The sequence below is a fragment of the Prionailurus viverrinus genome, chromosome F2 (assembly GCF_022837055.1).
Source record: "Prionailurus viverrinus isolate Anna chromosome F2, UM_Priviv_1.0, whole genome shotgun sequence".
Classification (NCBI taxonomy): Eukaryota; Metazoa; Chordata; class Mammalia; order Carnivora; family Felidae; genus Prionailurus; species Prionailurus viverrinus.
Window position 1 is genome coordinate 61,218,716 of NC_062578.1, and position 25,845 is coordinate 61,244,560.

Genomic DNA, 25,845 nt, shown 5'->3' on the forward strand with positions numbered 1-25,845 from the left:
TCTCTAAATAAATAAACATAATTAAAAATAAAAAAATAAAAAGTTATGACTGCAATGTAATTAAGCACCCTCCAGATATGCTGGTAAAGAGAGGAACTGAGATATCTACTACTGCAGAGAATCTCCAGCCGTAATCCAGTATTTTTTAGTAGTTCAGACGAAGCACGGAAAGCTCAGTCAGCTTTAAAAAAAAAAAAAAAGACACATACTGCACAAATACTCAAGTGCCTAGAATAAAATAGCCTTGGTTGGTTTCTAAAGGTATTACTTTAATGAAAAAAAGGATTTTTGTTGACCAAATTGCAATATCAAGGTACTAACCTTAGCAAGGTTATATTTGGTGTCTATTAATATCTTCAAGGTACCATGAATATGTGAAATGTTACATAACATTTTATCCAAGTGAAAAGTCATCAGTTTAAAGTTACATAGAAAAAAATGACAAAAAGGAAATTGTTTAAAAATTTCACAACAGCATCAAAATGAATAAAAACAATTGGGAATAACTTGTACACTGATAACTATAAAACAGTTGGAAGAAAGTTAAGACAATACAAATAAATGGAAAGGCATTTATTCATAGCTAGGAAGATTTAATATTGTTAAAATGTACTACTCAAACTGACCTACAGATTCAATGTAATCCCTACCAAAATCCCAATGGTATTTTTATGGAAATAGGAAAAAAAAAATACTAAATTCATATGAAATTTCAAAGGACCTTAAATAGCCAAAATCTTGAGAAAGAAAAACAAAGCTGGATGCCTCACACATCTTGATTTCAAAACATATTACAAAGCAACAGTAATCAAAGCAGAATGGTACTAGCATAAAATTCCTAGAAGACATTATAAGGAAGGAGCTTCCTAACACTGGTCTTGACAATAATCTCTTGGATGTTATACCAAAAGTACCAGCAACAAAAGCAAAAACAGACAATATGGATTACATCAAACTAAAAAGCTTCAGCAAAGGAAACAAATCAATAGAGTGAAAAAGTAAAAAGTAACCTATGGAATGGAAGAAAATGTCTGCAAATCATACATATGATAAGGGGTTAATATCCAGAATATACAAAGAACTTCTTCAACTGAACAACAATCCTTAAAAATGGACAACATATCTTAATAGACATTTCTTCAAAGAATACATACAGACAATAAGCATATAAAAGATACTCAACATCGCTATAAGGGAAATGAAAATCAAAACCACAATATCACCTCACATCTGTTAGTACAGTTGCTATCACCATCAAAAAAATAAATAACCAGAAAATAACAAATGTTGGTGAGAATGTGAAGACGTTGCAACCCCTGCAAACTATTGGTGGAGAATGTAAACTGGTGTCACCACTTAAAAGGCAGTATGGAAGTTCCTCAAAAAATTAAATATAGAATTAATATATGATCCACCAAATCCCACTTCTGGGAATATATCCAAGAGAACTGAAAACAAGACCCTGAAGAGATAGCTGAGCATTATTCAAAAAAGTCAAGACGCAGAAACAATCTATTTATCAACAGTTGAATGGATAAAGAAAAAGTGGTATTACATACAATAGAATATTACTCAGCCTTAAAAAATGATATCCTGTCATATGCTATAACATGCACGAACCTGGAGAACATTAAGTTATGTGAGATAAATCAGTCTCAAAAAAGCCAAAAGCCAAATACTGCTAATTTCACTTATATGAGATATAAAGAAGTCAAACTCTCAGAAACAGAAAGCAGAAGGATGGTTGCCAGAGGCTGGCAAAGGGGGAAAGAGCAATTGGTCCACGAATATAGAGTTTTAGTTTTTCCAAGATGAAAAAGTTCTACAGATCTGTTCCATGACACCTGCGCATAGTTAACACTCTATATACTCAAAATGGTAAATTTTACTACTTGTTCTTATCATAATAAAAAAAATTATGTAGAAAATGATCCCTGAGTGTTGAGACAAGTGAGAAATTACTTTCAACTGGATTTTTTTTTAATCTTTCAGGTTATTGACCTTGGCCTTTGGTGTAAGTTTTATCTACTACTGGCTTTTGCTAACAAAGCTATTATACCTGTAGCACCAAAAAAAACCCAAAAACCTCCTGAAATGCTTCTTTCTGAAATAGATAGCTAAGTTCATCTTCTCAAACATTAAATCAAAATACTACAGAAGAAAATGGATACTGGACACATAATGATGATCCTTGCCCTTCACGATGTAAGTTATTTGCAAGCTGATTTCATAATGGGAAAGTTTAACAACAACACAGTTTCTACCCAAATTACTAAAATCGGAATCTCAAATTACAAATAAGGCCAAACTAATGAATCTTTTGATATAAATCCTCATTTCAAAGAATTTGCATAATCTGTTAATGTTTATTTATTTTTGAGTGAGAAAAAGCATGAGTGGGGGACGGGGAGAGGGAGACACAGAATCCGAAGCAGGCTCCAGGCTCCGAGCTGTCAGCACAGAGACCAATTTGGGGCTCGAACCATGAGATCATGACCTGAGCAGAAGTTGAATGCTTAACCTACTGAGCCACCCAGGTGCCCCAAATTTGCCTAATTTTTTCAAGAAACTCTGAAATCAAGTGAACTAGACTGGCCTGATAGACTCCCAGTAAGAGATAATGAAAGGTTATGGTGAGAAATGTGTTAAAAATCATTTGTGTGCACTGCAAAGATTTTTGAAATGAGTACTCTTACCTTCATCAAAGTCAGCATCATCTTCTGTGTGTTGAGGGAAAGGAAAGCAGTTGGTAATTTCAAGACGATCTTCTACAACCAAGCCCAAAAGCACTCCCTGAACCACTTCAGTTCCTTGTCCTTCTTCTTGATAATGTTTGATTATTTTTAATACCACCTAAAAGAAAATACAGAAGTGAGCTGAAAAATCATCCTTACAGGAGTGCCTGGGTGGCTTAGTCGGTTAAGCATCCGACTTCGGCTCAGGTCATGATCTCACGGTCCGTGAGTTCTAACCCCGCATTGGGCTCGGTGCTGCTAGCTCAGAGCCTGGAGCCTGCTTCAGACTCTGTGTCTCCCTCTCTCTGCCCCTCCCCTGTTCATGCTCTGTCTCTCTCTGTCTCAAAAATTAAAAAACATTAAAAAACTTTTTTCAAAAATCATCCTTACAGTTTTTATTTCCTTTATTTCAAGGGGAAAAAAATGAACCATACAAGTAGGTTTGCAAAAAACACAGAATTATATAATAGAACCAATTTTCTTACAAATCAATTCTTACTCTGACACAAATAATAAGTTCACATAATCTAAACATACATACACCTGAAACTCCTGGAGTCTGAAGACATGTCCAAAATGTCCATTTTTGACTTCAGGTCATGGCTCCGAAAGGTCTGGGATCCAGGAGCAGCTTCAAACAGTATCACCTCAATTCAAGGTCATTATAGAGGAAGTGATCCTATTAACTTTTGTTAACAGGAGGATAATTTCCTGACACAGATGATAAAACCATCAATAACATAGAGATAAAGTCCTCAATTACCTGAAAACCTGAAAGCAGGCCATTCCCTTGACAATTTCTTAAATTCTCAAGATGGTTCCTGAACAAAACATCTCATTAAGTCAAGGGAAGCAACAATGGGAACATGTATCCAAGAAGGATCTGTTTGGTAACAGAAAAATCAAAGAGAACCCAGACTCCAGCACTACCTAATTTTCCTCAACCAGAAGGATATACCAAATAACCTCTAATAGAATACTGGCTCCTGCATTACTCTCTCCTTTAACATTTCCATAAAGATAAAGAGGTAACAATGCAAGGTTAGACAGGCAATTAATTTAAAGGTTCACAGTATCAGTAATCATTAATAATAACTCCTAGAAAGTAATTCCCACAATTATGTTAGGAGAAAGGACTATAATCACTTTACCAATAAGAATACAAAAATAGAAATAGCTAAAGGTCACACATCCAGGAAGTGGAAGAGCCAAGATTTAAACCAAGTCAAACTCCAAAGCTGTGTATTTTAACTTTAATCACAAGGAGACTTATGTTCATAGCAATAATTCAGTAATTAAAACAATGGGTTAGTCATAGACTTTGTGATGAACAGACCCCATAAAGGTACTATATCAACAAGATCCAGACCTCTTAAGGATCGCAAGCAGGAGGGAGAAGAGGTTTTTTTTTATTATTATTATTTTTTTTTTTTTACATTTATTCATTTTTGAGAGATAGAGACAGAGCACAAGTGGAGGAGGGGCACAGAGAGAGGGAGACACAGAATCCGAAGCAGGCTCCAGGCTCTGAGCTGTCAGCACAGAGCCCAACGTGTGGCTCGAACTCACAAACCGTGAGATCATGACCTGAGCCGAAGTCAGATGCTCAACCGAATGAGACACCCAGGCGCCCTAGGAGGGAAAAGAATTTAATGTGGAAGAACCTCAACTGATTAAGACCTTCAAGAGTATGAAATGAAGAAAGTGCACAATTTTACACATTCCTTTAGAAAAGACCTCTCTACTTAAAAGGCACAAAATGAGCTTTGAGAGTCATGCAGGTATGGGTAGGAGTTCCAGCTCCAACACTTACTGGCTGTCACGTTGCAAAAGCTATTTATTCTTCCTAAGTCTTTGATTTCTAATTTGCAACATGGAGCTGTCCAAAGCAATACTGACACCATTAGGAATGAGATAATGTATAGTAAATACTTCACACAGGGTCTGACATGTAATAAATGATCAATATTATTGATTTTTGTCAAAAAAAAAAAAAAAAGCAGAACTATGGGGCTCCTGGGTGGCTCAGCTGGTTAAGCATCTGACTTCGGCTCAGGTCATGATCTCATGGTTCCTAGGGTCGAGCCCCAGCTGTACTGACAGCTCAGAGCCTGAAGCTGATTCTATGTGTGTGTGTGTCTCTCTCTGCCCCTCCCCTGCTCATGTGCGTGCTCTCTCTCTCTCAAAAATAAACATTAAAAATCAAAAAAAAAAAAAGGAGAACTATTTAACTCCTATTCAACTTACCTCTTGGCTACAATTATTGTCACACTTAAAAAAGAAACACAGATGACCAAGAAGGGATAAAGAGAACTAATAAAAAGTTATTATAAACACACCTACCAACTTGTCTAGGTTGCCTAGGTTGTAGATACTTAATCCTATTAATGAGATCGCTGAATCACTGTTGAAATCAAAGTAAATGAGAGATGCTACAAGACTGCGAAGCTTAATGTAGATGTTTGGACAAACTCCAGAGCTGATTCCTAAACAGCTGGTGCTCGTGTGTGCAAAAAGGAGTGTTGCTGACAAGTACCCAGCAGTTTCACAAAGAAGCCAAGCCAAAACAACTTTATTTCCTTTTACAAATAAAACTGGGATGTGAAAAAATTATTATTATAATTGAAAATGAGTTATCACAGTTCAAAAATAACTTATACTGTAACACTGACTTAACGCTAATAATAATGAACTATAAAGGGATGGGGGGTAGGAGGGCAATGTAACCAAACAGCACAGCAGCTTGATATGCCTGGCCAAAGAGTCAATGCAATTTCATACAGCATCAACAGAAGCACAGTGCTCCAACTAAGAGAAACTACCATCTCTTTTCAGCATCACTGACCTATTCTATTCACTTCTCTATATGATCAGAGAGAAAATTTACAGTAATAGTTTCCAACTGAGAGAAAGGAGAAGCACATGGTTTAACTACCTGCTAAAGATGATCAACATAAGTAAGTGTACACAGGAAGGGGTATTGTAAGAGAGAAAGCTTAAAACCCTGTGATGAGAACTACTTCAATAAATTCAAATCTCTCTCCACAGCAGGGACAATCACAAAGAGCACTTTCTAAACAGTGAGGCACTAGAGGATGTGTCTTAATTTTGAAAGGCAAAATAAGGGCCACAGATGACAGTATCAGGAAACAAGACTTAAATTTTAAGGGTGAACTCTCTCTAACATTTAAGGTTATCCAAAATAAAAAGACTTAAGGAAAGGCTTGGTGATCACTAAAGTAATTTCCAACTCTAGTATCTGTCATCTTGCCATTGTAATATAATCTCATAAAAGAGAGCATTCAAAAATTTAAAAAAAAAACATTTTTATCAAAACTAAGCTAACTCATTTTTCACTTTGACATTTTATGCTCTTATTTCCTATATAACATGCTAAAATCTCAATTCTTTAGTTCAAAGAATAATGTAATGGACTTGCAATTCAAACTTGAGAGGAGATGTCAAAAGGAAATTCCTGATCAGAAGTAACAAATTAACATACAAGTTTTTGATATTCTACAGAAATAACAAGAATTTACTGTTTAAATAAAAATGTTGCAAAGATTTTTGGTATTTACAACACAAAAATCCATGTTCTGCTCATGGTCTCCCCTCTTAAATATTCTCATAAAAATGAAGAGACGTTTTATTCGCCCATCTTCAACATCCAAACAGGTACTGGCACATAAAAGATAACTCAAAAAGATCTGCTGAAGGACTGAATGCTGAACATTTATCAATCACTTCTATCAAACACTCCAGTCAGTGTCTTACATGCAATGACTCAATCCCTAAAAGTACTCTATGAAGTCAGTAATATTTCTTCATTTATTTGACAGATGAGGAAACAGATATTCTGACACAAAATTATTAAATCAGGGACGGGAGATAGGATTTCGAATTTCAAGGTACTTTTAATTACTTCATAATAAGTGAGTAACTTTGTAGTAACGAGGCTGAAACAGACAGAATGCAGGGGCAGCAGCTCTTGAGGAAGCCCCTGTAACTAGGTTGCAGAAGCAGAGTTTTGTGCAAGAAGTAGAAAAGTTCAGTGTAAGGTTACAGGGTCAGGCAGCAAAAAGACTCTAAGAGAATGGTGTTAGAGGTCAAATGTTTTGTGCCCTGATCACTAGAAGTAGCATCAACAGGAAACCGCCATTAGTTGCTAGAATGCAATACAGCTTCTAATCTTTAGCAGCACTATTCTCACAAGCCACAAGATGGGAATGTTCTACCACAAAAGTCCTGTTTCAGTCAAGCTCATCCCCCTTTCACTTCCTTGCACTCCAACCAAACCATATGCCTCTGTCCCTAAAACAGTGCTGGTATATTTTTAATTAACCCTGTTTGTCATGCTTCCTCTTACTTTTAAAAACAGATACATGAAAGCTTAATATTCTCCAAAACAAAAACATACTCCTATATTTTGTTTAGTAAGTGTTCACAAATGACCCCACATACTCAAGAGCTCTATTATCACTTGTTCTTAGCTTACCAAAATGGCCCGTGAGGTTTTTTTTTTAAATAAATGAAGAGAAGTCTTCACCCTGGCTACATGTTAGAGCCGTCAGTATTAAACACAAAACAAAACAAAACAAAACAAAACAAAACAAAACACCACCACAGACACAAAAAGCTGATGCCTGAATCCAACCTCTGAGTTAATTGATCTGGGCTGAGATTCATATATTGATTTGTGGGGATTTTGTTTCTTTATGGTTTTGTTTTAGATTCTCCAGGTGATTCTAACATCCTACTTCATTCTAACTCTTAATGTGGAAGTATGGGCCAGGCTTCCTCTTTTTAGTTCCTCAGATGACTGAAATGCACACAACTGATTAAAACAAAGTTTCCTTTCCTGTTTTAAGACTCCCTGTGTTGATAAACAGTGAGAATACTGAGAAACACAGACCCAAAAGTGAACATTTTATTTATAAAAGCAGAAATATAAATATAAAATATAAATATATTTTATAAATACATATATATTTATACATATAAATCATAAATTATATAAATATATAAATTACAAATACAAATATAAAAAGGAGAAATATCCTCCCAATAAGAGGAACTCAAGCCCTACTTGGAAGAATCTCTACAGCACAGAGATGAGAAGGAAGGAAGGTAATGCCAACAATCCATGCGAGAAGTATCAAGTGTTCTCTAAGACCTATGCCCCATACTTAAAACTGCATATGAACTGGGACGCCTGGGTGGCTCAGTTGGTTAAGAGTCTGACTCTAGGTTTCAGCTCAGGTCATGATCTGGAGGTTTGTGGGTTCGGGCCCCACACAGGGCTCTGTCGCCTGCAGCGGAGCCTGCTTGGGATTCTCTCTCCCTCTCTCTCTGCCCCTCCCTCACTCATACCGTCTCCATCTCTCTCAAAATAAATAAACGAACTTAAAAAAAAAAAAAAAACGAAAAACAAAAACCCTGTTTATGGGCTATTGTTGACCAGGTTTGTTTATCCTATAAATTCATGGGTAAATAAAAATTTTCCTACAAATTAAGCCTAAAGGATGGAAACATATTGGCCAGTAGAATTACCAAATTCTTCTACACCCCCAAACTTTGCCATACTCTGGGTCTAAGTGTTTAATAACCTACTTGATTTGCCCTGCGAAGTAAGTACTGGTCTCTGAATATGACAACTCTCCCTAGAATGGGTCTCCCAGCTTTCTGAGGTTTGCACATTCTCAAGCTGGGTGGATCTTAGAAAGGAATCTCAACTTGCAAGATAGTAAACAGATGTCTCGTCTGCTGAAATTACCCTAGAGGAAACATTTTTTCTACTATTGTTTATTATTCAGTGAAGATAATTTGAAAGAGCAAAGTAAACTACTTCATCATCTCTAATGAACACAATACTAATTTTTAAAGTGTCTAGCTTTCTAAAAAAATAAAAACCTAACTCTGCCCAAAATGTTATACACAACAAAGTATTCTCAATATTATAGGATAAAATATGAACAATCTAAAATATGCAAATAAATTAATTATACCAGAAGTCCACAAACCTAAAATCTGAGTAATAAGTATGATGGATAAAATCTTCCATCCTCCCTGAAAAGAAACATTTAGCACAATCTCTAAGACCCATCAAAATCTTACCAAACTCAATTCCATACCAGGGAACAATTTAAATCTGACCAAAATAAAGATTATGCTGTCTGATGAATTAGAGTAATTTTCTATCAAATATGATATCTGCAAAGACCAGTTACTGCAGACAGATTTGGAAGCTGTGCACAGAATCACCAGAATTGTTATTTTGGGCTTCTTTCATTCACTCATTTATCCATTCACCTAGGTATGTGCTGAATGACTTCTACAGGCCAGTTACCTCTGACAGGCCAACTGGGAAAATGAAACTAAAATCAAACACATAAAAAAGTATTTACTTTGATAGGGTTTATATTTTGGAATAGCAAATCTCAAAAGTTTTTAATCCTAAAGTTCCTTTTAACACTCTTAGAAATTACTGAGGACCTGAAAGAATTTTTACATTGATATTTACATATTAGAAATTCAAAATGAAAAATGTTCAAAATGATTTATTCACTTAAAAACAATAACAGGGGCGCCTGGGTGGCTCAGTCAGTTGAGCGACCAACTTCGGCTCAAGTCATGATCTCACAGCTCATGAGTTCCGAGCCCCACATCAGGCTGTGCTGACAGCTCAGAGCCTGTAGCCTGCTCCGGATTCTGTGTCTCCCTCTCTCTGCCCCTTCCCCACTCATGCTCTGTCTCTGTCTCAGAAATAAATAAACATTAAAAAATTTTTAGAAAATAATAATAAATAAAAACAACAATAACAAATGTATTACATGCTATCACAAAATACATTTGTTAGAAAAATAACTTTTCCAAAATAAAAGCAATCGGGATATAAAAAATGACAGTTTCACATTTCTGTGTAACATTCACATTTTCAAAAAGAAATTTTAATCAGGATAGGAGAACAACATTGTTTCACATTTCTTGTGAATCCTATTAATGTCTAGTTTAATAAAAGACAACAAGATTCTCATATCTGCTTCCGCATTCAATCTTTTAATATCACACATCATGTAGCATCCAGAAACTTCCATTAAACACTCATTCAAGAGTGAGAGTAAAAATGACAAATAATGTTTAAATATTACTATGAAAATAGTTTAGACTTCAGAGGCCCTCTATATAAAAGTGTAGGGGCTTCCCCCACTTTAAGAACCAGAACAACCATTAAGGTGAATGTGATTACAGATTGTGAATTGCACTCTGAAGAAAATAAAAAGGAGAGTAAAAGGTAGGTAACCTTAAAGAGCATGGTCCAGGACAGGCCTCTCTGAGATGACACCTGAGCAGAGAAAACTGAAGAACAAGCAAGTGAGCTTGGGTGAAGCCAATATTTGCGAGCTATGGATTTTAAATAATAGTTTAAACAGAAATGCTAATATTTACTTTTCATGAAGCACACAAGTCATACTTCAGCAGAACAAAAAGGCCTAGAGATGGATGAACACTAGCACTGTAGTAGTACGCTTGCGTGTTTTTACCAAAAGCACTGGCATATAAATAATAAACCCAAACAGCTATGTCTTAAGATACCATTACATAATTCAAGATGAGCAATTTCAATTAATTTTTGTTAATTACAAAACAATATATTAACAAAATCCTTTCAAGAAATATTACCAAGACTTTAATCAGCAATATTTCTAATACCAGTGTCAGAGGTGATCTTTACCTGGTAAAATTATGTCTATGAAGCTACCACACAAAATTCCTCTGTCAAAGGTAGCAACTCTAAGAAAGTTCAGGGTCAAAAAGTAAACTACTTAAGAACTATATCTGGAACTGTTAGGCCTTGCAATATGCCAATTTGAAGAACCTGAATATGCCAATTTGAGTACATGAAAGATATGGAGAAATGTTAAATATGCTATATTTCTAAAAAAAGTTTAAATAACCAACCAAGTGAGACAAAGAAATCAACAACCAGAGCATTAACCTGTGAGTTAACACAGGAGTGCCCAAAGGTGCATCAGACCTAGGTCTAATACCCAAGAGCTAGGAGCTGAATTGCAATCCAATCTCTGTCCTGGATCGTAAGATGGTGTCCTGAACTTCCAAGTCAGGAAAGTGGAAACCAAGACCTTTCCAAACAGTTACAGCTCCATGAAAAAGTACTGGTGGGAAGGTAGAAAACAGTAACTGCAGTTATCTTATAGTTAAATATAAACTTACTACTTGCTACATGACCCAAATTCCTATTCCTAGGAATTCAAGAGAAATGAAAACACATCCACACAAAGATATGTCCACAACTGTTCATAACAGCATTACTCATAAACGCTAAAAACTGAAAGCAACCCAAAAGCCCACCAAACTTAGATAAACAAATTCCAATATATCCATTCTATGTACTACTACTCAGCAAAACAAAAGAGCAAAAGATCAGTACAATAGAGAGGAATCTCAAAAACATTATATGAAATGAAAGAAGTCAAACAAAATGCTATGTACTGTAAGATTCATTTTTATGGAATTCTGGAAAAGGCAAAACAAAACCCCTAGATAGTTAATCGCCTGAGGCCAAGGTGAAGGGAAGGATACTGACTGCCGAAGGGCACACTCTTTAGGGTGAAGCAACTATTTCACACCTTGATGTGGCGGGGACTATGTAGTTGTTTACAGCTACAAAAGTTCATCACACTATACACCTAAAATAAGTGGATTTTATTCTGCATAAATAATACCTTAACTTTAGAAACCTGTACACATTTGTAAAAGTCTGATGAAGAAACAATTCACATGAGCCACTACTAATTTTTTCTCAATTTAGAGTTCAAAGATCCCCTGAAATGCTTATAAGGAGCTAGGTTAAAAACCACTGCTATATCCCTGCATTATGTATAAGATAAGTTTTATATAACTATATATAAACTCAAGTTTATAATAACTCATGTTTACAATAAGCCCAGGCAATCAAGAATTAAACTGTACTTGGGGCGCCTGGGTGGCGCAGTCGGTTAAGCGTCCGACTTCAGCCAGGTCACGATCTCGCGGTCCGTGAGTTCGAGCCCCGCGTCGGGCTCTGGGCTGATGGCTCAGAGCCTGGAGCCTGTTTCCGATTCTGTGTCTCCCTCTCTCTCTGCCCCTCCCCTGTTCATGCTCTGTCTCTCTCTGTCCCAAAAATAAACGTTGAAAAAAAAAAAAAAAAAAAGTTTAAAAAAAAAAAAAAAAGTTTAAGAATTAAACTGTACTGTTTTAGAAGCCAAAAAAGTATAATATTTAAAATTTTCCCACTATTTTAAAATATTTTGAAATTTAATGAGATTAATTAGGTATTTAAGAGATATTTTCTACATATTTAAGGCATTTTCCTGGAAGGAAGGTCTGTGGCATTCATCATACTCCCAAAGATGCCCATGACACACAAAGAGTTAGAGTTTTCAAAATTAATTAAAAAGGTATTATATACATGCAGTTATGCTTTTATGTTTGCATCAACAAGAATGGTGTGGAAGGACGTATCTTTTCTTATGAATTTGTTACTGCTTACTTACTTATAATAAGCATGCATTTGTTTTCAATTCAAAAAACATCAAATAAAGAAAAAGTTAACAGAAAAGACTTTAAAATCCAGCAATCACTGCAATTTACTACATGAAGTCTCACCAAAGAAACCTAATTTCTTTTTGACAGTGCTACTGAGTTGACACAATATGGACACATCTTGATTTAAGTATTTTTTTTAGGTAGGTTAAAAAAGGGAGAGGGGTTGGGCTGAATAAGTGGCTTTGAAAGGAGAAGATGAAAAAATACACACTATAAAGCCTGAGCACCTGCTGACTTTAAATTCTAATCTCTTGGGGCGCCTGGGTGGTGCAGTCGGTTAAGCGTCCGATTTCAGCCAGGTCACGATCTCGCGGTCCGTGAGTTCGAGCCCCGCGTCAGGCTCTGGGCTGATGGCTCAGAGCCTGGAGCCTGTTTCCGATTCTGTGTCTCCCTCTCTCTCTCTGCCCCTCCCCCGTTCATGCTCTGTCTCTCTCTGTCCCAAAAATAAATAAACGTTGAAAAATAAATAAATAAAAATTTAAAAAAAAAATAAAAAATAAATAAATTCTAATCTCTTACTGATATGGTTACACTTCAACTCTATTCACAGATGCCATTGTACTCACATACACAAATGACTGGACAATATGCATATACACACACCATCAAGGTGAAAGAAGTAACTTCTGGATATACAGACTGGTTTTCAACAAGCAGATCTGTTTAAGAGAAGCCTAATGTAAACCAATTACAAATCAACAAACTATCAATTCAAACTTTGAGCAAACAGCAATAAAGCTTCACCAAGAAAAGCAGCATGTTTCCCACTGTCCCTGGAGTAGACATCAAAAGGATCTGTTTAAAGTTCAGTTAGAATTAGGGACATAAGGAGTTTTAAATTGTTAGAACTATACCATCATGTTTAACCTTCCTTTATAAAGTTAAGTTCATAAGGAATGTTCACAGGCTGCAAACTCTATTATGTGTACCTAGAATAAGAAAACACTAAATCCACTAGTTCATCTTTTTAAACAGCTAGTGGTATTTAATAATCACAGTAGTATTTTAGCTACAGTACTATTAAATACATTAGACTCTGGTTATAGGAAGATGCTATTAGCTAAATATAACAGGTATGCAATCATTTGTAACAGGGCTTCTCAGGCAATCGGTGGTGAAGAACTCATTTTCCTCCAGTCCCTCACAGACCAATACTGTAGTAAAAAAATAAAACTTGTAAGGAAAGTGACATTTTAAAGAAAGACACAGAAAATACAAGCCCAAGGATCATACTCTGGCTATCACAGCAACATCATGCTGCGATACAAGTTTCGAAACAATCCCAATCCTGTGCTTATCTCACACAAACCACAAACAGTTCACAAACCATACCCTTACTTTAGGTAGCACTGGGTTTACAGAGGAGGTAACATTAGGCAGATAGACCATTTCCTCCTAACTCCAGAAGCTGGAAATTCAGACTTTATAACCAAACGCTTCTTAATTTATGTCACTGATATGAAGTCTCTCAAAATATGAAAGTATTCCAACAGATGGGAACTCCAAACTGTGTGGCTATCAAACCCATAGTTTCTCTACCACTCCATGCTGCTTCTATAGGAGAGAACAGGCATACCCCTTAGATGGCGTCAAACCACTATTCTCTCAGTTCTGATTCCACTCTGAACAATATATTTCTAACAGGGGTAAAAACAAATCTATTTCAGCAGCAGGAGCCCACTTTCAATCGTTAGCTACTGCTTCAACTACTATAATAAACATTTCACCTAACCCATTCACTCATCCATCCACCTATCCAACAAATATTTAGTGACTAGAACATGCAAGGTATCTTCATGGCACTGACACTGGTTTCCCCAGACTGTTCAGTTTATTCCTGAGATCTTCTTTCAGTCTAGTAAGATGTAAATATAGCTCATTAAAAATCAACTACCTGACAACAAAGTTCCAATTTTGTTGACTTATCAGTCATCTTGATCTAGAGCTATCTGTATATACCACAAGGTTTCAAACGATTTTTTGAAATCTGCTTTAAAAAGGCGAAGGTAAGAGTAAATTGACTTCTTTGAAACAGCGGTGAATGTTGGGGCGCCTGGGTGGCTCAGCTGGTTGAGCGTCCGACTTCGGCTCAGGTCTTGTTCTCGCAGTGTGTGAGTTCGAGCCCCGAGTCGGGCTCTGTGCTGACAGCTCAGAGCCTGGAGCCTGCTTCAGATTCTGTGTCCCCCTCTCTCTCTGCCCCTTCTCTGCTCAAGCTCTGTCTCTCTCTGTCTCAAAAATAAATAAAAACACTTAAAAAAAATTTAAAAAAAGAAACAGTGGTGCATGCATGTGTTTATGTATATACAGAGGTTCCCTTAAAAACATCATTATCCATGGGGCGCCTGGGTGGCTCAGTCAGTTAAGCAACAAACTTGGGCTCCGGCCATGACCTTACCGCTTGTGGGTTCGAGCACCGCATGGGCTCTGTGCTGACAGCTCAGAGCCTGGAACTTGCTTTGGATTCAGTGTCTCACCCTCTCTGCCCCTCCCCCCATGCACACTTTCTCTCTCACTCTCAAAAAATAAATAATAAACATTAAAAAAAAATTTTTTTTCAATTAAAAAAAAATCACTATCCTGCTAAAAAAGTAAGGACTAGATCCCCTCCATAAGAGTTTCTTAGGTCTGAAATAAAAAGGCAAGGCCCAACTGCACCAGTTGCTGGCCATTTGGAGAAGAGGTCAGGGGTTCCTAGGCTGGCTTTATTCCAGTTTTGTAGATTCTGGGAGGTAAGGTCCACAGCCTGAATTTCTCACATCAATCACTGTCAAAGAACAGCCAGTACCATAGAAGAATTTTAGTCTCAAAGAAACTGTAATGCCACAGAATCTCCCCTTAGCATATTCTGTAAAGTCAATAACTAGACTTTCATTTAATTCTGGCTTCTTTCACTGACTGACCTGTGAACTTGGCAGTTTTCTTATTTGGTTAAGCCTAGATCATTTTTTTCTAACACTGAATAAAGAAGGTAGTTACTGCCAAAATGTAAATTCAAAAAGCAGAAAGCAGCATTAGTCTTAAATTTAACACATTTTATGGCTCAAGTGGGATAGGGGTTCCATTTCATAACTGGCTGAGTCAAATAATAAATAGGATTTAAATCACTGCTGTTCAGTTTTGATGTGAAAGAAATGTAAGTAACTTCAATAGCAAAAAAAAAAAATTTTTTTTTGCTCCTGATACATATGGGATTAGTTGCAATGCTCCAAAACACTTAATCAATATCACCTCTATAATATTTCAGTTGAAAGAGCATACTTCATTATTATTCTCTTGGATCTAATGTTCATCGATGGTCCACAGTTTTGAAGTTAAATCATCTAATAACTTGGGAAAAGGGGGAGAAGGGCAAAGCAGTCTCAAGAATTTTAGCAGAGTAACACTGCTCTCCTCACAAAAATTACTCATGAGAAGAGGACAATGATGTAATCAAACATACAAAAGTATAATCGCAATTAAATGTTAAATGATGAGGTTTTATTTTTAACATTAAGTTTATACTTTACCAACTCAATATACATAACCAATCTGCAAATTTTCCCACGTGTAGCTGGAAAGGAGTTTTTCCAAAGTAAAATGAGTGATAAAAAAGCTAAGCTGGAATAAATTTATGTCCTCTCACACACAAAACAAACCAAAAAATTTCAAAACTGTTCTCTACTTCCTAACACATTTACGTTTGTTATCCTGGGGAGCAGGAACCACAGTTTAATTAGAAGGGCTTTAAGTGATCTAGGGGCACCTGGGTTACTATTTATTTCTGCTTCCTTAACAGGAGGCAGTGCTGGCTAAAATAAGTTGAGAAGGAAACACTAAAAAGATTAACTGTGACTGCCTCTGCGAAGAGGGTGGTTGAAGACAGGAATGAAAAGTGAGAGCTTCTTTTACTACATACTCTTTTTGTCTTTTAAGTTGTATACCATATGCACCCAAATGGCTGTTTAATTAAATAGGCTTAATATATTAAAAGGACTTCAGTTTCCCAGTATAAAAAATACACCACAGTGATACCAGGAGAAGGTGATTATTCACCTTCTTTCTCAAGAGGTCTCTCAGAACTGAACTGAAGATTATGCATTTCTACACAAAATATAAAACAGGGGTTTTCTTCTATCCAAAAAGAAAAGATTTTGGTTTTAACTGTTTTAAAGGCTACTCTTAAACCAAATTTGAAAACAGTACTACAAGCCCTCATTTGGAGGCTAACAACAAAAGGTAAAGAAGATCTTAATAGTCAAGTCATGGGGCGCCTGGGTGGCGCAGTCGGTTAAGCGTCCGACTTCAGCCAGGTCACAATCTCGCGGTCCGTGAGTTCGAGCCCCGCGTCAGGCTCTGGGCTGATGGCTCAGAGCCTGGAGCCTGTTTCTGATTCTGTGTCTCCCTCTCTCTCTGCCCCTCCCCCGTTCATGCTCTGTCTCTCTCTGTCCCAAAAATAAATAAACGTTGAAAAAAAAAAAATTTTTAATAGTCAAGTCAGGCTATCAACCTGGATTTTATTTTGTAATGGGGATTTTCCAAAGGGTTTTTGCATTACTATCCTTTACCTACTCAGCACCATTGTGTGTGATGGCCAAGTACAAAATAGATTCTGTAAGACCTGTCACATGAGAGTTTTGCAGTGATTCAGAAAGGAAAGTGAGAAATGAATAGTGCAGACAACACAGTTACAGACTCACTATGTAAGTGAGTGATCTTAAGAGAATCCAAGGGAAAGCCTACAGAGCAATCAAAGATGATACCAGAAGCCTGGGTGACTTGGGCAGATGGTGATGGCACTAACAGACAAGAGGAAGTATTTTATTGACTTGAATCATAGTAACAAGTATGTTAGCATACTAACATGCACACTTAATTTGCACACTTAATTTTAAAAATAAAGACTAAGATCTGTAAAACTCTTAACTTTCCATTAGTAATAGTGCCAAGAAGCAGCACTCCAATACTCTGTACATGGGAAAAGAAACTGTACTATACAACTATTCTGGAATAATTTGGCAACATGCTTTAAAATCATGCATAACCTTCAAGCCATTAACTTCAGCTCCAGGTATTTATTAAAGCACAGGAAAAACACTAGAAAAGTAAACCCCAAAATCCTAACAGTGCTACCTATACTCATATTATGAGCTTATAAACTGAGTAATTTTCTTTCTGGGTTTTCTTTGTGTGTAATTTCTCCAAACTTCCCTTACAATGAATATATACAGTTTTTGGTTAAAATAATCATAGTTTAGCACATTACTACTGTCCCATAGATAAACAAACATTTTCTACTTACATCAAATGAAGCTAGTTGGGGACAAGGATAGAAGTATAGAAGGTACTGAGAAAAAAAATTTCTTATTTATCATCAGGACACAATGAACACCTGTGATGTTTAGGTACTATTTGGGGTAAAAAATAAAATTTTATGCCAAAATACAGTGGCTATTCAGACTCAAACAGTAAAAGTTTTATATTTTGACTAAGTTAATACTGAATTACCACTATTTTACTGAATCAATTTTTTCTCTTCTATTTTTGGGCTTGGTACCAATGTTAACAAAAACACAGGGTACTACTCTGGCATAAGCCAGTCTCCATTTCAGCCCTTTCAGTTTTATTGAAACAAATACAGTTTGTCACCATATAGATGGAGATGTACATTACACTGTACTTTTCCTATTAAATCTAAGCTTTACGGGATATAACCATTTTACAGTATAACAGTCCTTTATGGGAACAATTAGGGCTATTTTCTCTTTAAGTATATTTTCTTATATCTTGCCCAAGGAAATAATATCCAAGTACCATAATTTAAATGATATTTTACAAAAAACATTTATGAACTAATGTCCAAGAGAAAAGCAAATACCACCAAGTTTTCATGTTAAGTGCTGAAGTCAGAAGCTTTCATCTTAAGAAACTAAGGTAGACTTGGTAAAGTACAGGTGAGAATACCTGACCACAAAATAAGAGTGGCAAAGACCCTCACCAAAGCCTAATGCTTTGTAGAGGCTTGTCTCCCCAGTATGAAGACTAGGACTGAGCTAAAAGCCCAGAAAAATGTTGCCGAGACTTAAAATACCTGGTGTTGCTCAGCAAAGCTCTTGAAATCTCGGATATTAAGCTGAAGATCAGAATTTATAATTATATAGGGGCTAGCTGGAGCCAAAGGTGACAAGAAAACAAAAGATGAGAAACCAGTAAATATTGTGCACCCACAGCCTTTTAATGTCAAAACAGGCATTTGAAGAGTTAACATATGCCATCTCATCTGGGCCAGATATGCTACAACTGAAGTTAAAATCTTTTGTTATCTTCCATTACTTGGTAACACATGGAGTTTGGAATCCCACTGTAACTAATACCAACTATTTAAATCAATACCAACTACAAAAACTGTCACTAGCAATAATTAAACATCAATAGGAAATTATATATATTAAGCTGCTATTTATTACAGTAAGAAGGCCATGTGTTATCCTCATATTAAAGAAATTAAGGCCCAGAGATGCTCATTTATTAAATCAGGCGATCTCATGGATCGCCTCCATGAGAAATACCATGTAAGCTGGGCTCCTTAAACTATCCCAAGGCAGCTACAAGAAACAACATTAATACAGCTTGTTATCACTAATGTATACGCCATAAGCTAAGAAATCATGGTCAGAAAGTTTTTTCAAAAAGACAATGGATTTCAATAAGCCCTGGGACCTGAAGGGAAAGGAACAAAAGTCCAGGATGTCTGCAAGATTATCTAAATCTTAAAAGCGTCCTGAGAAGTCAGACTTAGATCTGCCTACCCTAAGGAAAGTAAACTACCTTACTTAGGAATACCTACCAACACTCCTCTCAATTCTCTTTAACATTCCTCCTGTTTTCTTCAGTGTTGATCCCCCAATATCTTAAGTCTGTGTGACTGGTTGGCTAAAGACTGCCTTTTTCCAAACAAGAATATTTACTAAGTTGACTTCTTTTAGCTACAAATTATCTCCTCAAATATGACAGATTATTGGGGTGCCTGGGTGGCTCAGCCGGTTAAGCGTTTGGACTTCGGCTCAGGTCATGATCTCATGGTTTGTCGGTTCGAGCCCCATGTCGGGCTCTGTGCTGACAGCTCAGAGCCTGGAGCCTGCTTTAGATCGTGTGTCTCCCTCTCTCTCTGCCCCTCCCCTGCTCATGCTCTGTCTCTCTTTCTCTCAAAAGTAAACATTAAAAATGTATATATATATATATATAAGACAGATTATTAAATCTAAAGATTCCAATATATTAGCTTTCTTGTGCATTTTAAAGTTTTAAGTCTGTAAGAGACCCAAGTTTTAGAAAATACACTTCCTGATGCTTGAGCAGGAACACTAAATTCATTATATTGTGAACACTGTATTTCTATTTCCCCTTATCCTGACATTCATCAAGTCACATAATCTATATATATATGAGCTTCCTCATTTGTAAAACAGGGATAATAATGGTTCCCAAATCAGAGTTGTTACAGGGCTTTAATGCTGTAATATAAAGTACTTTAAATAGTACCTGGCACATAAGAGCAAACATCTACTGAGTCCTTACAACGTATGAAGTAGTTGTAATAATGGAAAGCAAAATGCATCAAAGATGCCAATTGTGATATGGGTCCAAGATCTAGAATAAATTCACTGTATGCTCTTGAAAAGCCACTCAGTTTCTATGAGTGACTAAATCATATGTATAATCCAGCTAATCCTGGTTCTATCAGCTCCTGGAGTTCCTAAAATATAATAATGTATGTCAAATTTTTTATCTACTATAAAAAGCTATTGCTTTCGATTAGGAACACCTTACTTGCCAAAGTAAAAATACAACTAAGTGGTCAAAATGTCAGACTGCATTTAATGTCAGACTTAATTTAATCTCATTCAGAGTGTGTGTTTGGTCTCACTTTAAAAATAATGCTGGGGCGCCTGGGTGGCTCAGTCGGTTGAGCGTCTAACTTCAGCTCAAGTCAGGATCTCACAGTTTGTGAGTTCGAGCCCCGCATCGGGCTCTGTGCTGACAGCTCAGAGCCTGGAGCCTGCTTCAGATTCTGTGTCTCCCTTTCTCTGCCTCTTTCGCGCTCATGCTCTGTCTCTCTCTGTCTCTCAAAAATGAATAAACGTTAAAAAAAAAAATTTTTTTTAAATAATGCTAACAAGACTGCTTATCTGGTTTTCCATCGTAGCAAATGAGAAGCTGGAAATAAAAAGGGTAAAAGCCATACAAGTTTAACAACAAAAACAAAACCAAAAAAAAAAAAAAAAATGCTGCCAATTAGAAAGATAAATTACTCAAGGCACCTAAAATTCAAAAACAGAGGACATCACAGAAATAAACACATGTGAATACCCATAGGGATTCTGGAGGACTACTGTCCAGTATGGGGCAATAAATTATGTTTTTAATGATACTACTAAGTCATCAAAACATGGCTAAGTGATACAAGCCACATTCACTATTCTGACTAAAGAGGCAGAAATTTACGTAATACACTGCAAAAAGATTTATAATTAAAATGTCTAAAATGTAAACGTTTTGGTGCTTGAAAGACTTTCAAGTTATCTGGCTGAAATATACATAAAAAGCAACTTATTTATTCTTTACTGAAGTCAGAAAACTGAAAGAAGAAGCCAAGAGCCACACAATTTTTGGGGGGCCAAACTGTGTTTTACCTGAGCCATGGACTTTAGACAAGAGCTTCCATTTCATAGTTTAACAAACTGTTATCTAGTCTTTATAACTTCATGTAGTCTCCCACACACACACACACACAACGTACAGACATACATGTCATAGCACAGTACAAGCCCTTTACAAATTTGAATTATTCATTTCAGTTCACATACCACTTCCAACATTTTCTCATTAGATCTGAATCACCACCAGGTAAGTAAGGCAGATAACATCAACCCTTAAAGCTGTTGTGAGAATCAGACATAGTCTCACCAAACCTTCCTTCACAGGGTCTTGTAAATAGCAGGTGCTCAAAAAACATTAGAGATTTTTCTTACAGGCAAGACACTGATGCTTAAAAAGAGGAAGAAATATGGGCAAGTTTATAAAGTTCACTGGTCTCACTCCCGTGTTTCTCACCAACACACCATTAATCTCTACAAAGTATTTACTGACCCAGTTTCCTCATGATTCATTTTCAAGAAAATTTCTTGTACCACAGAACTGTATTAATCCACTCACAATATCTGAGTGCTTTCTATGGGTCGGTCACTGTTCTAGACACTTGTAAATATTGCAGTGAATAAGCCTGACATTGGTCCTGCTCTCCAGAAGCTGGTATTTTAGTGTATTATTTTAGTGTATTTTTTTAGTGTGAGAAGACAAACAAGCAACAAATAAATAAGAGACTTTCAACAGTAACAAGGGCCTAAAAGTCAGATAAAAGGGTCAATGAACTGATGTAGCCTCTTTAGAGTAGTCAGAAAGTACCTGTGAGGAAATATCTGAGCTGACACCTGAATGACAAAGGATACAGAACTCTTACTTTTTCATTTACTAGTAACATCCTCTACCTTACTTCCAATAAAAGAGAAATGAGGTAGCCAACAACTTTAAATAAGGTAACTTTTTGCATAAAACAGAAAAACAAAATTTGAAAGGAAGTAAATTTCAGTGGTAATCACTTTTAAGCACCAGAACTATGAAAAGTACAAGTATTTTACAATTTTACCTTCAAATGATCATCTCAGTGAGAAAGGAAAAATAAACAATAAACTATCAATTAACAGTCTATGCTCACGTACCAGGATGAGAGATACAAACTGTCATAAAAAGTTCAGATAAAGGAAGAGATCAATGTGAACCAGAACACTACTTTTCAAACATTAAGATCCCATACAGTAGATCAAGAAGGGGCCCTGAGATTCTGAAATACTGTATTTCTGCATTTCTAACAAGGTACCAGGTAAGCCCAATTCCACTGGTCTTGCTGGCCCATGGAAAGATTCAAACTGGTCTGGGGGAACAAGGTAGCTTTTACAGGAAAAGTTCAACAGGAACAATTAGTTTGATCTTTTCTAGGAACAATGAGATCACCTGACTGCAATAAAAATCCACTCTTCCACTCCCGGAGGATTCACTTAGCACCAACTCTGTGCAGGGTACAGTAAAAGTCAAATTGACAAGTCTAATGGAACGGATGATTAAAAGATTCTTGAGAGATATCATTTCACACAAGGAAAATAAGCCATCTATAACTGTCCATTATCAGTCAGATGAGGACAATTACATCACATTCATACAATGAGATGTTCTATAGTAATGGAAATGAATTACTGTCACTTAGTCTAGAATGGACTAATCTCAAAAACAATGTGAGATATACATATACATGACTCAGGACATGGGAGAACATGTACTATGATTTAATTCATATTTTATTAATTTTATTAATATACACAGGCAAAACTAAACAGATTATTCAGGAATACTCTATGGTGAAGCTGTAAAGAAAACACAATCACTGAAACAAAGTTCACAATAGTGATTACAGGATGCAAAGAAGGGATGGGAGGAAAGGATGAAATAAGGGAATAGGCTTCAAGGATTTTCGTAATGTCCTATTTCTCACATTGAATGGCAGGTAACTGGATGTTTATTTTGTGATTATTTAAATTGTGTATTATAAGCACTATTTTTCACGTATGATATATTTTGATATTTTTTATAGTTCTCTGCTAATGCTATCAATGATTTTTCTGAAAACTGAATCAGGGAATTAGTAGTAGTAGAGATTCTAACAACAGTGAGTTGAAGCAAAAATGGAAAAATACAACTATAGACAATTCTTTAACCATTGACTTCAAGAGGGAAAAAAGTGGGGACTAAGAATGGAGCGCAGACTGTTAAATGAAAAAGAGAACTGAGCATTTTAATACAGGAGAGTCCTGACAACATTTACATGTTAAGGGGAAGGTAATATTAAAGATACAGAAGATTTGATGAAACAGGAGCAAAGGAAGGGAAGGAAGGGTTCAATACAAGAAGAAAAATTGGTCTTGTCCATTAACAAAATGCCAAGAACAAATGTGATTAAACATGAGGTCAATCATAGTCCTGTGTGGCTGGAATGTACACTTACTAAGAGGCTTGGAAAATTAACCTGAACACAAAGCAAGGGCAACATCACTGAAAACATTTCAGGAAGGAAGCTAACAAGATCTAAACTTTCACATTAAGTGAATGTTTTAATGAAAGTACGAAAGATGGACTGAAGAGGACTAGGAGAACAACTCAAGATACCGCTAAAATCATCTGTAAAAGGTATCACAACATGAACTAGGAATAGTATAAGAATAAAATGAAATATTGTATTCATTCATTCATCCTGTCTATGTTGGTTAAAAGGTTCTGTATTGAGAATATATCACATAAACACAGTCCCTAGCCTGCCCTCAGTAGCTTACATTTCTGTGGGGGAGACAAGAAAGCAAACAAGACAGTTACAGGCAGTGGAAAATGCTATGAAACAGAGTGGTGTGATGGAGGATGATGCGGAGGGAACTACATTTGACAGGGTTGGTAGGCAAGACCTTTCTTAAAATGAGGCATTTAAGTCAACAACCTAAAGGAACAAAAGAAGCCACCAAGTAGGAAGAAATACTTGAAGTATTTCAGGAAGAGAAAACAATGAACTAAAATGTCACTGTGAATGCAGCCTAGAAAAAAGAATGAGGGGAGCTTGGAGAAAGACACAAGAATAGCAGGACCTTGAAGGATGTGGTAAGAAGTCTGTATTTTATTGCAGGTGAATGTGGTTGATGGCATATAGATGAGAAGCAAATGAATTTGATATATTTTGGAGATGGAACCAACAGGATGTGCTGAGACTGAATGCTGGCGGTTGGGGGGAGAACAAATATAGGTTAATGCCGAAGTTTTCAGATTTGTTCAAATGGGTAGATGGTAATCCCATTTACTAATATGGGAGAGACTGAGGTAAGACCAAGGAGGGGGAGAGGGTAAGGAACGGGAGATAGCAATAATCTTATTTTGGACAAGTTAAATTTGAGATGCCTATAAAATAGCCAAATAGCGATGTCAAGCAGGCAGTAAGGTATTCAAGCGTGGCATTCAAAAACCAAGTCTGGCAAAAATTATAAATCAGAATACAAGTAATATTTAAAGCCACAAGAAAGGAACTTAAGGAGTGTCTACTACTGTAACTTTTTGTAACACAGGTAATAATAATTAAGCAACTACGATGAAATGGTAACTTACAATGTCCCAGAGACTGTTCTAGTTATTGACACATTTTCCGGCCAATTTTAATCCTCAAAACAACTAAAATGAGGAAAATAAGTATAAAGAGGTTAACTTGGCCAATATTATTCAGCTAATTTTGGAGGTAAGACTCAAACCCAAGCAGTCTGGCTCCAGCAGTGTGCTATTACCTACTTTGTTACACTATCTCAGGCATAGACCTGATAGAATGATGCCTAAACCCAAATCCTGAGGAACTCCAACATTCACAGATGAAGAAAGGAGACACCAACACAAAAGACGTTCATTCCCACTGCATGGTTTCAGGTAAACGCTGAGCCACAAACTCAGAAGTGTCTACAAAGTAAATCTCCGCTTAGCAAGTTACAGATGTCAGGTCCCAGCAGGGAAGCAATGGAGTTTCCTTTATCTTCCAAAAGCCCTAGATTCCTAGATCCTTCTGGACACCTCCTTCACCTATCTGTCTCCCCGAAGAGTCCTTCTCCAAATCCAAGCATCTCAAAACAAGACCTCAAAGATCTGTCACACTCACCCCTAGTTTCTATTCCCTATCTCAGACCTCAACTCCCCCGATGGATGGCAGAGAAAGCTGTCGCGCCTCCCAACAAAAAGTAAAGACGAAAGAGAAAGGTCCAAGGGGAAAACCTTGTCCCAGTCTCACCAGGCCCAGTGGCGAGGCTGCCAAGCAGCACGTCGGGCAGGACTCGACTAAGAACTGAGCTGCCCACGTGGGCCTGGGGAAACGGAACCCCACTCACCAAGCCATCTATCTGCACTTGTTTCACGGCCGAATCTCCGGACCCGCCTTTGCTTTTGCCTTTCCCCGCCGGGCCGGTGGTGGAGCTGGAAGAAGCGGCGGCGGAGCCGGTGCCTTCCTTGCGGGACGCCATCTTTCCAGACAGACAGGAAAAAAGAGAAACGTGAGTGACCGGAAGCGGAAGTACGAGCTTTACCTGACGTCATGCACAGTCCGGGGCTCGAGGGGCGGAGCTGAGAGGAAAAACTGGAGTGGGGCTCCGCCTCCCTTTTCCTTTTCCAGCCTCACCTCCTTCGCCGAAGTAATCCTCTGCGCATGTGCGCTATGTGTTTGAGGCTTTTTTTTTCTCTTTGAATGCTGTAAGACAGTAGACTTTTTAGAATATTTTACACCTTATGTTTAGTCAGTGTCCATTAGTCAAGTAAGTTGATCATAACAGCATTTTATTTCACATTTTATGTAGCATCTCGCCTAATAATTTTTCTTTTTTTTTTTAATGTTTTTATTTATTTT

The 25,845-nt window shown here is 36.8% G+C and overlaps 1 protein-coding gene across 1 annotated transcript in view; it reads right to left on the bottom strand.

Annotated features, from left to right (window-relative positions):
• The window catches only part of EIF3H (eukaryotic translation initiation factor 3 subunit H), a 92,969-nt gene extending 67,473 nt beyond the window's left edge, over window positions 1-25,496 (bottom strand). Inside the window, exons 1-2 of the mRNA XM_047842511.1 lie at window positions 25,334-25,496; window positions 2,697-2,853 (exon numbers count right to left, since the gene is read on the bottom strand). Coding sequence (XP_047698467.1) covers window positions 2,697-2,853; window positions 25,334-25,465 — 289 coding nt within the window. The 5' untranslated portion in view covers window positions 25,466-25,496. The remainder of the gene's footprint in view (window positions 1-2,696; window positions 2,854-25,333) is intronic.
• Between the last annotated feature and the right edge of the window lie 349 nt (window positions 25,497-25,845).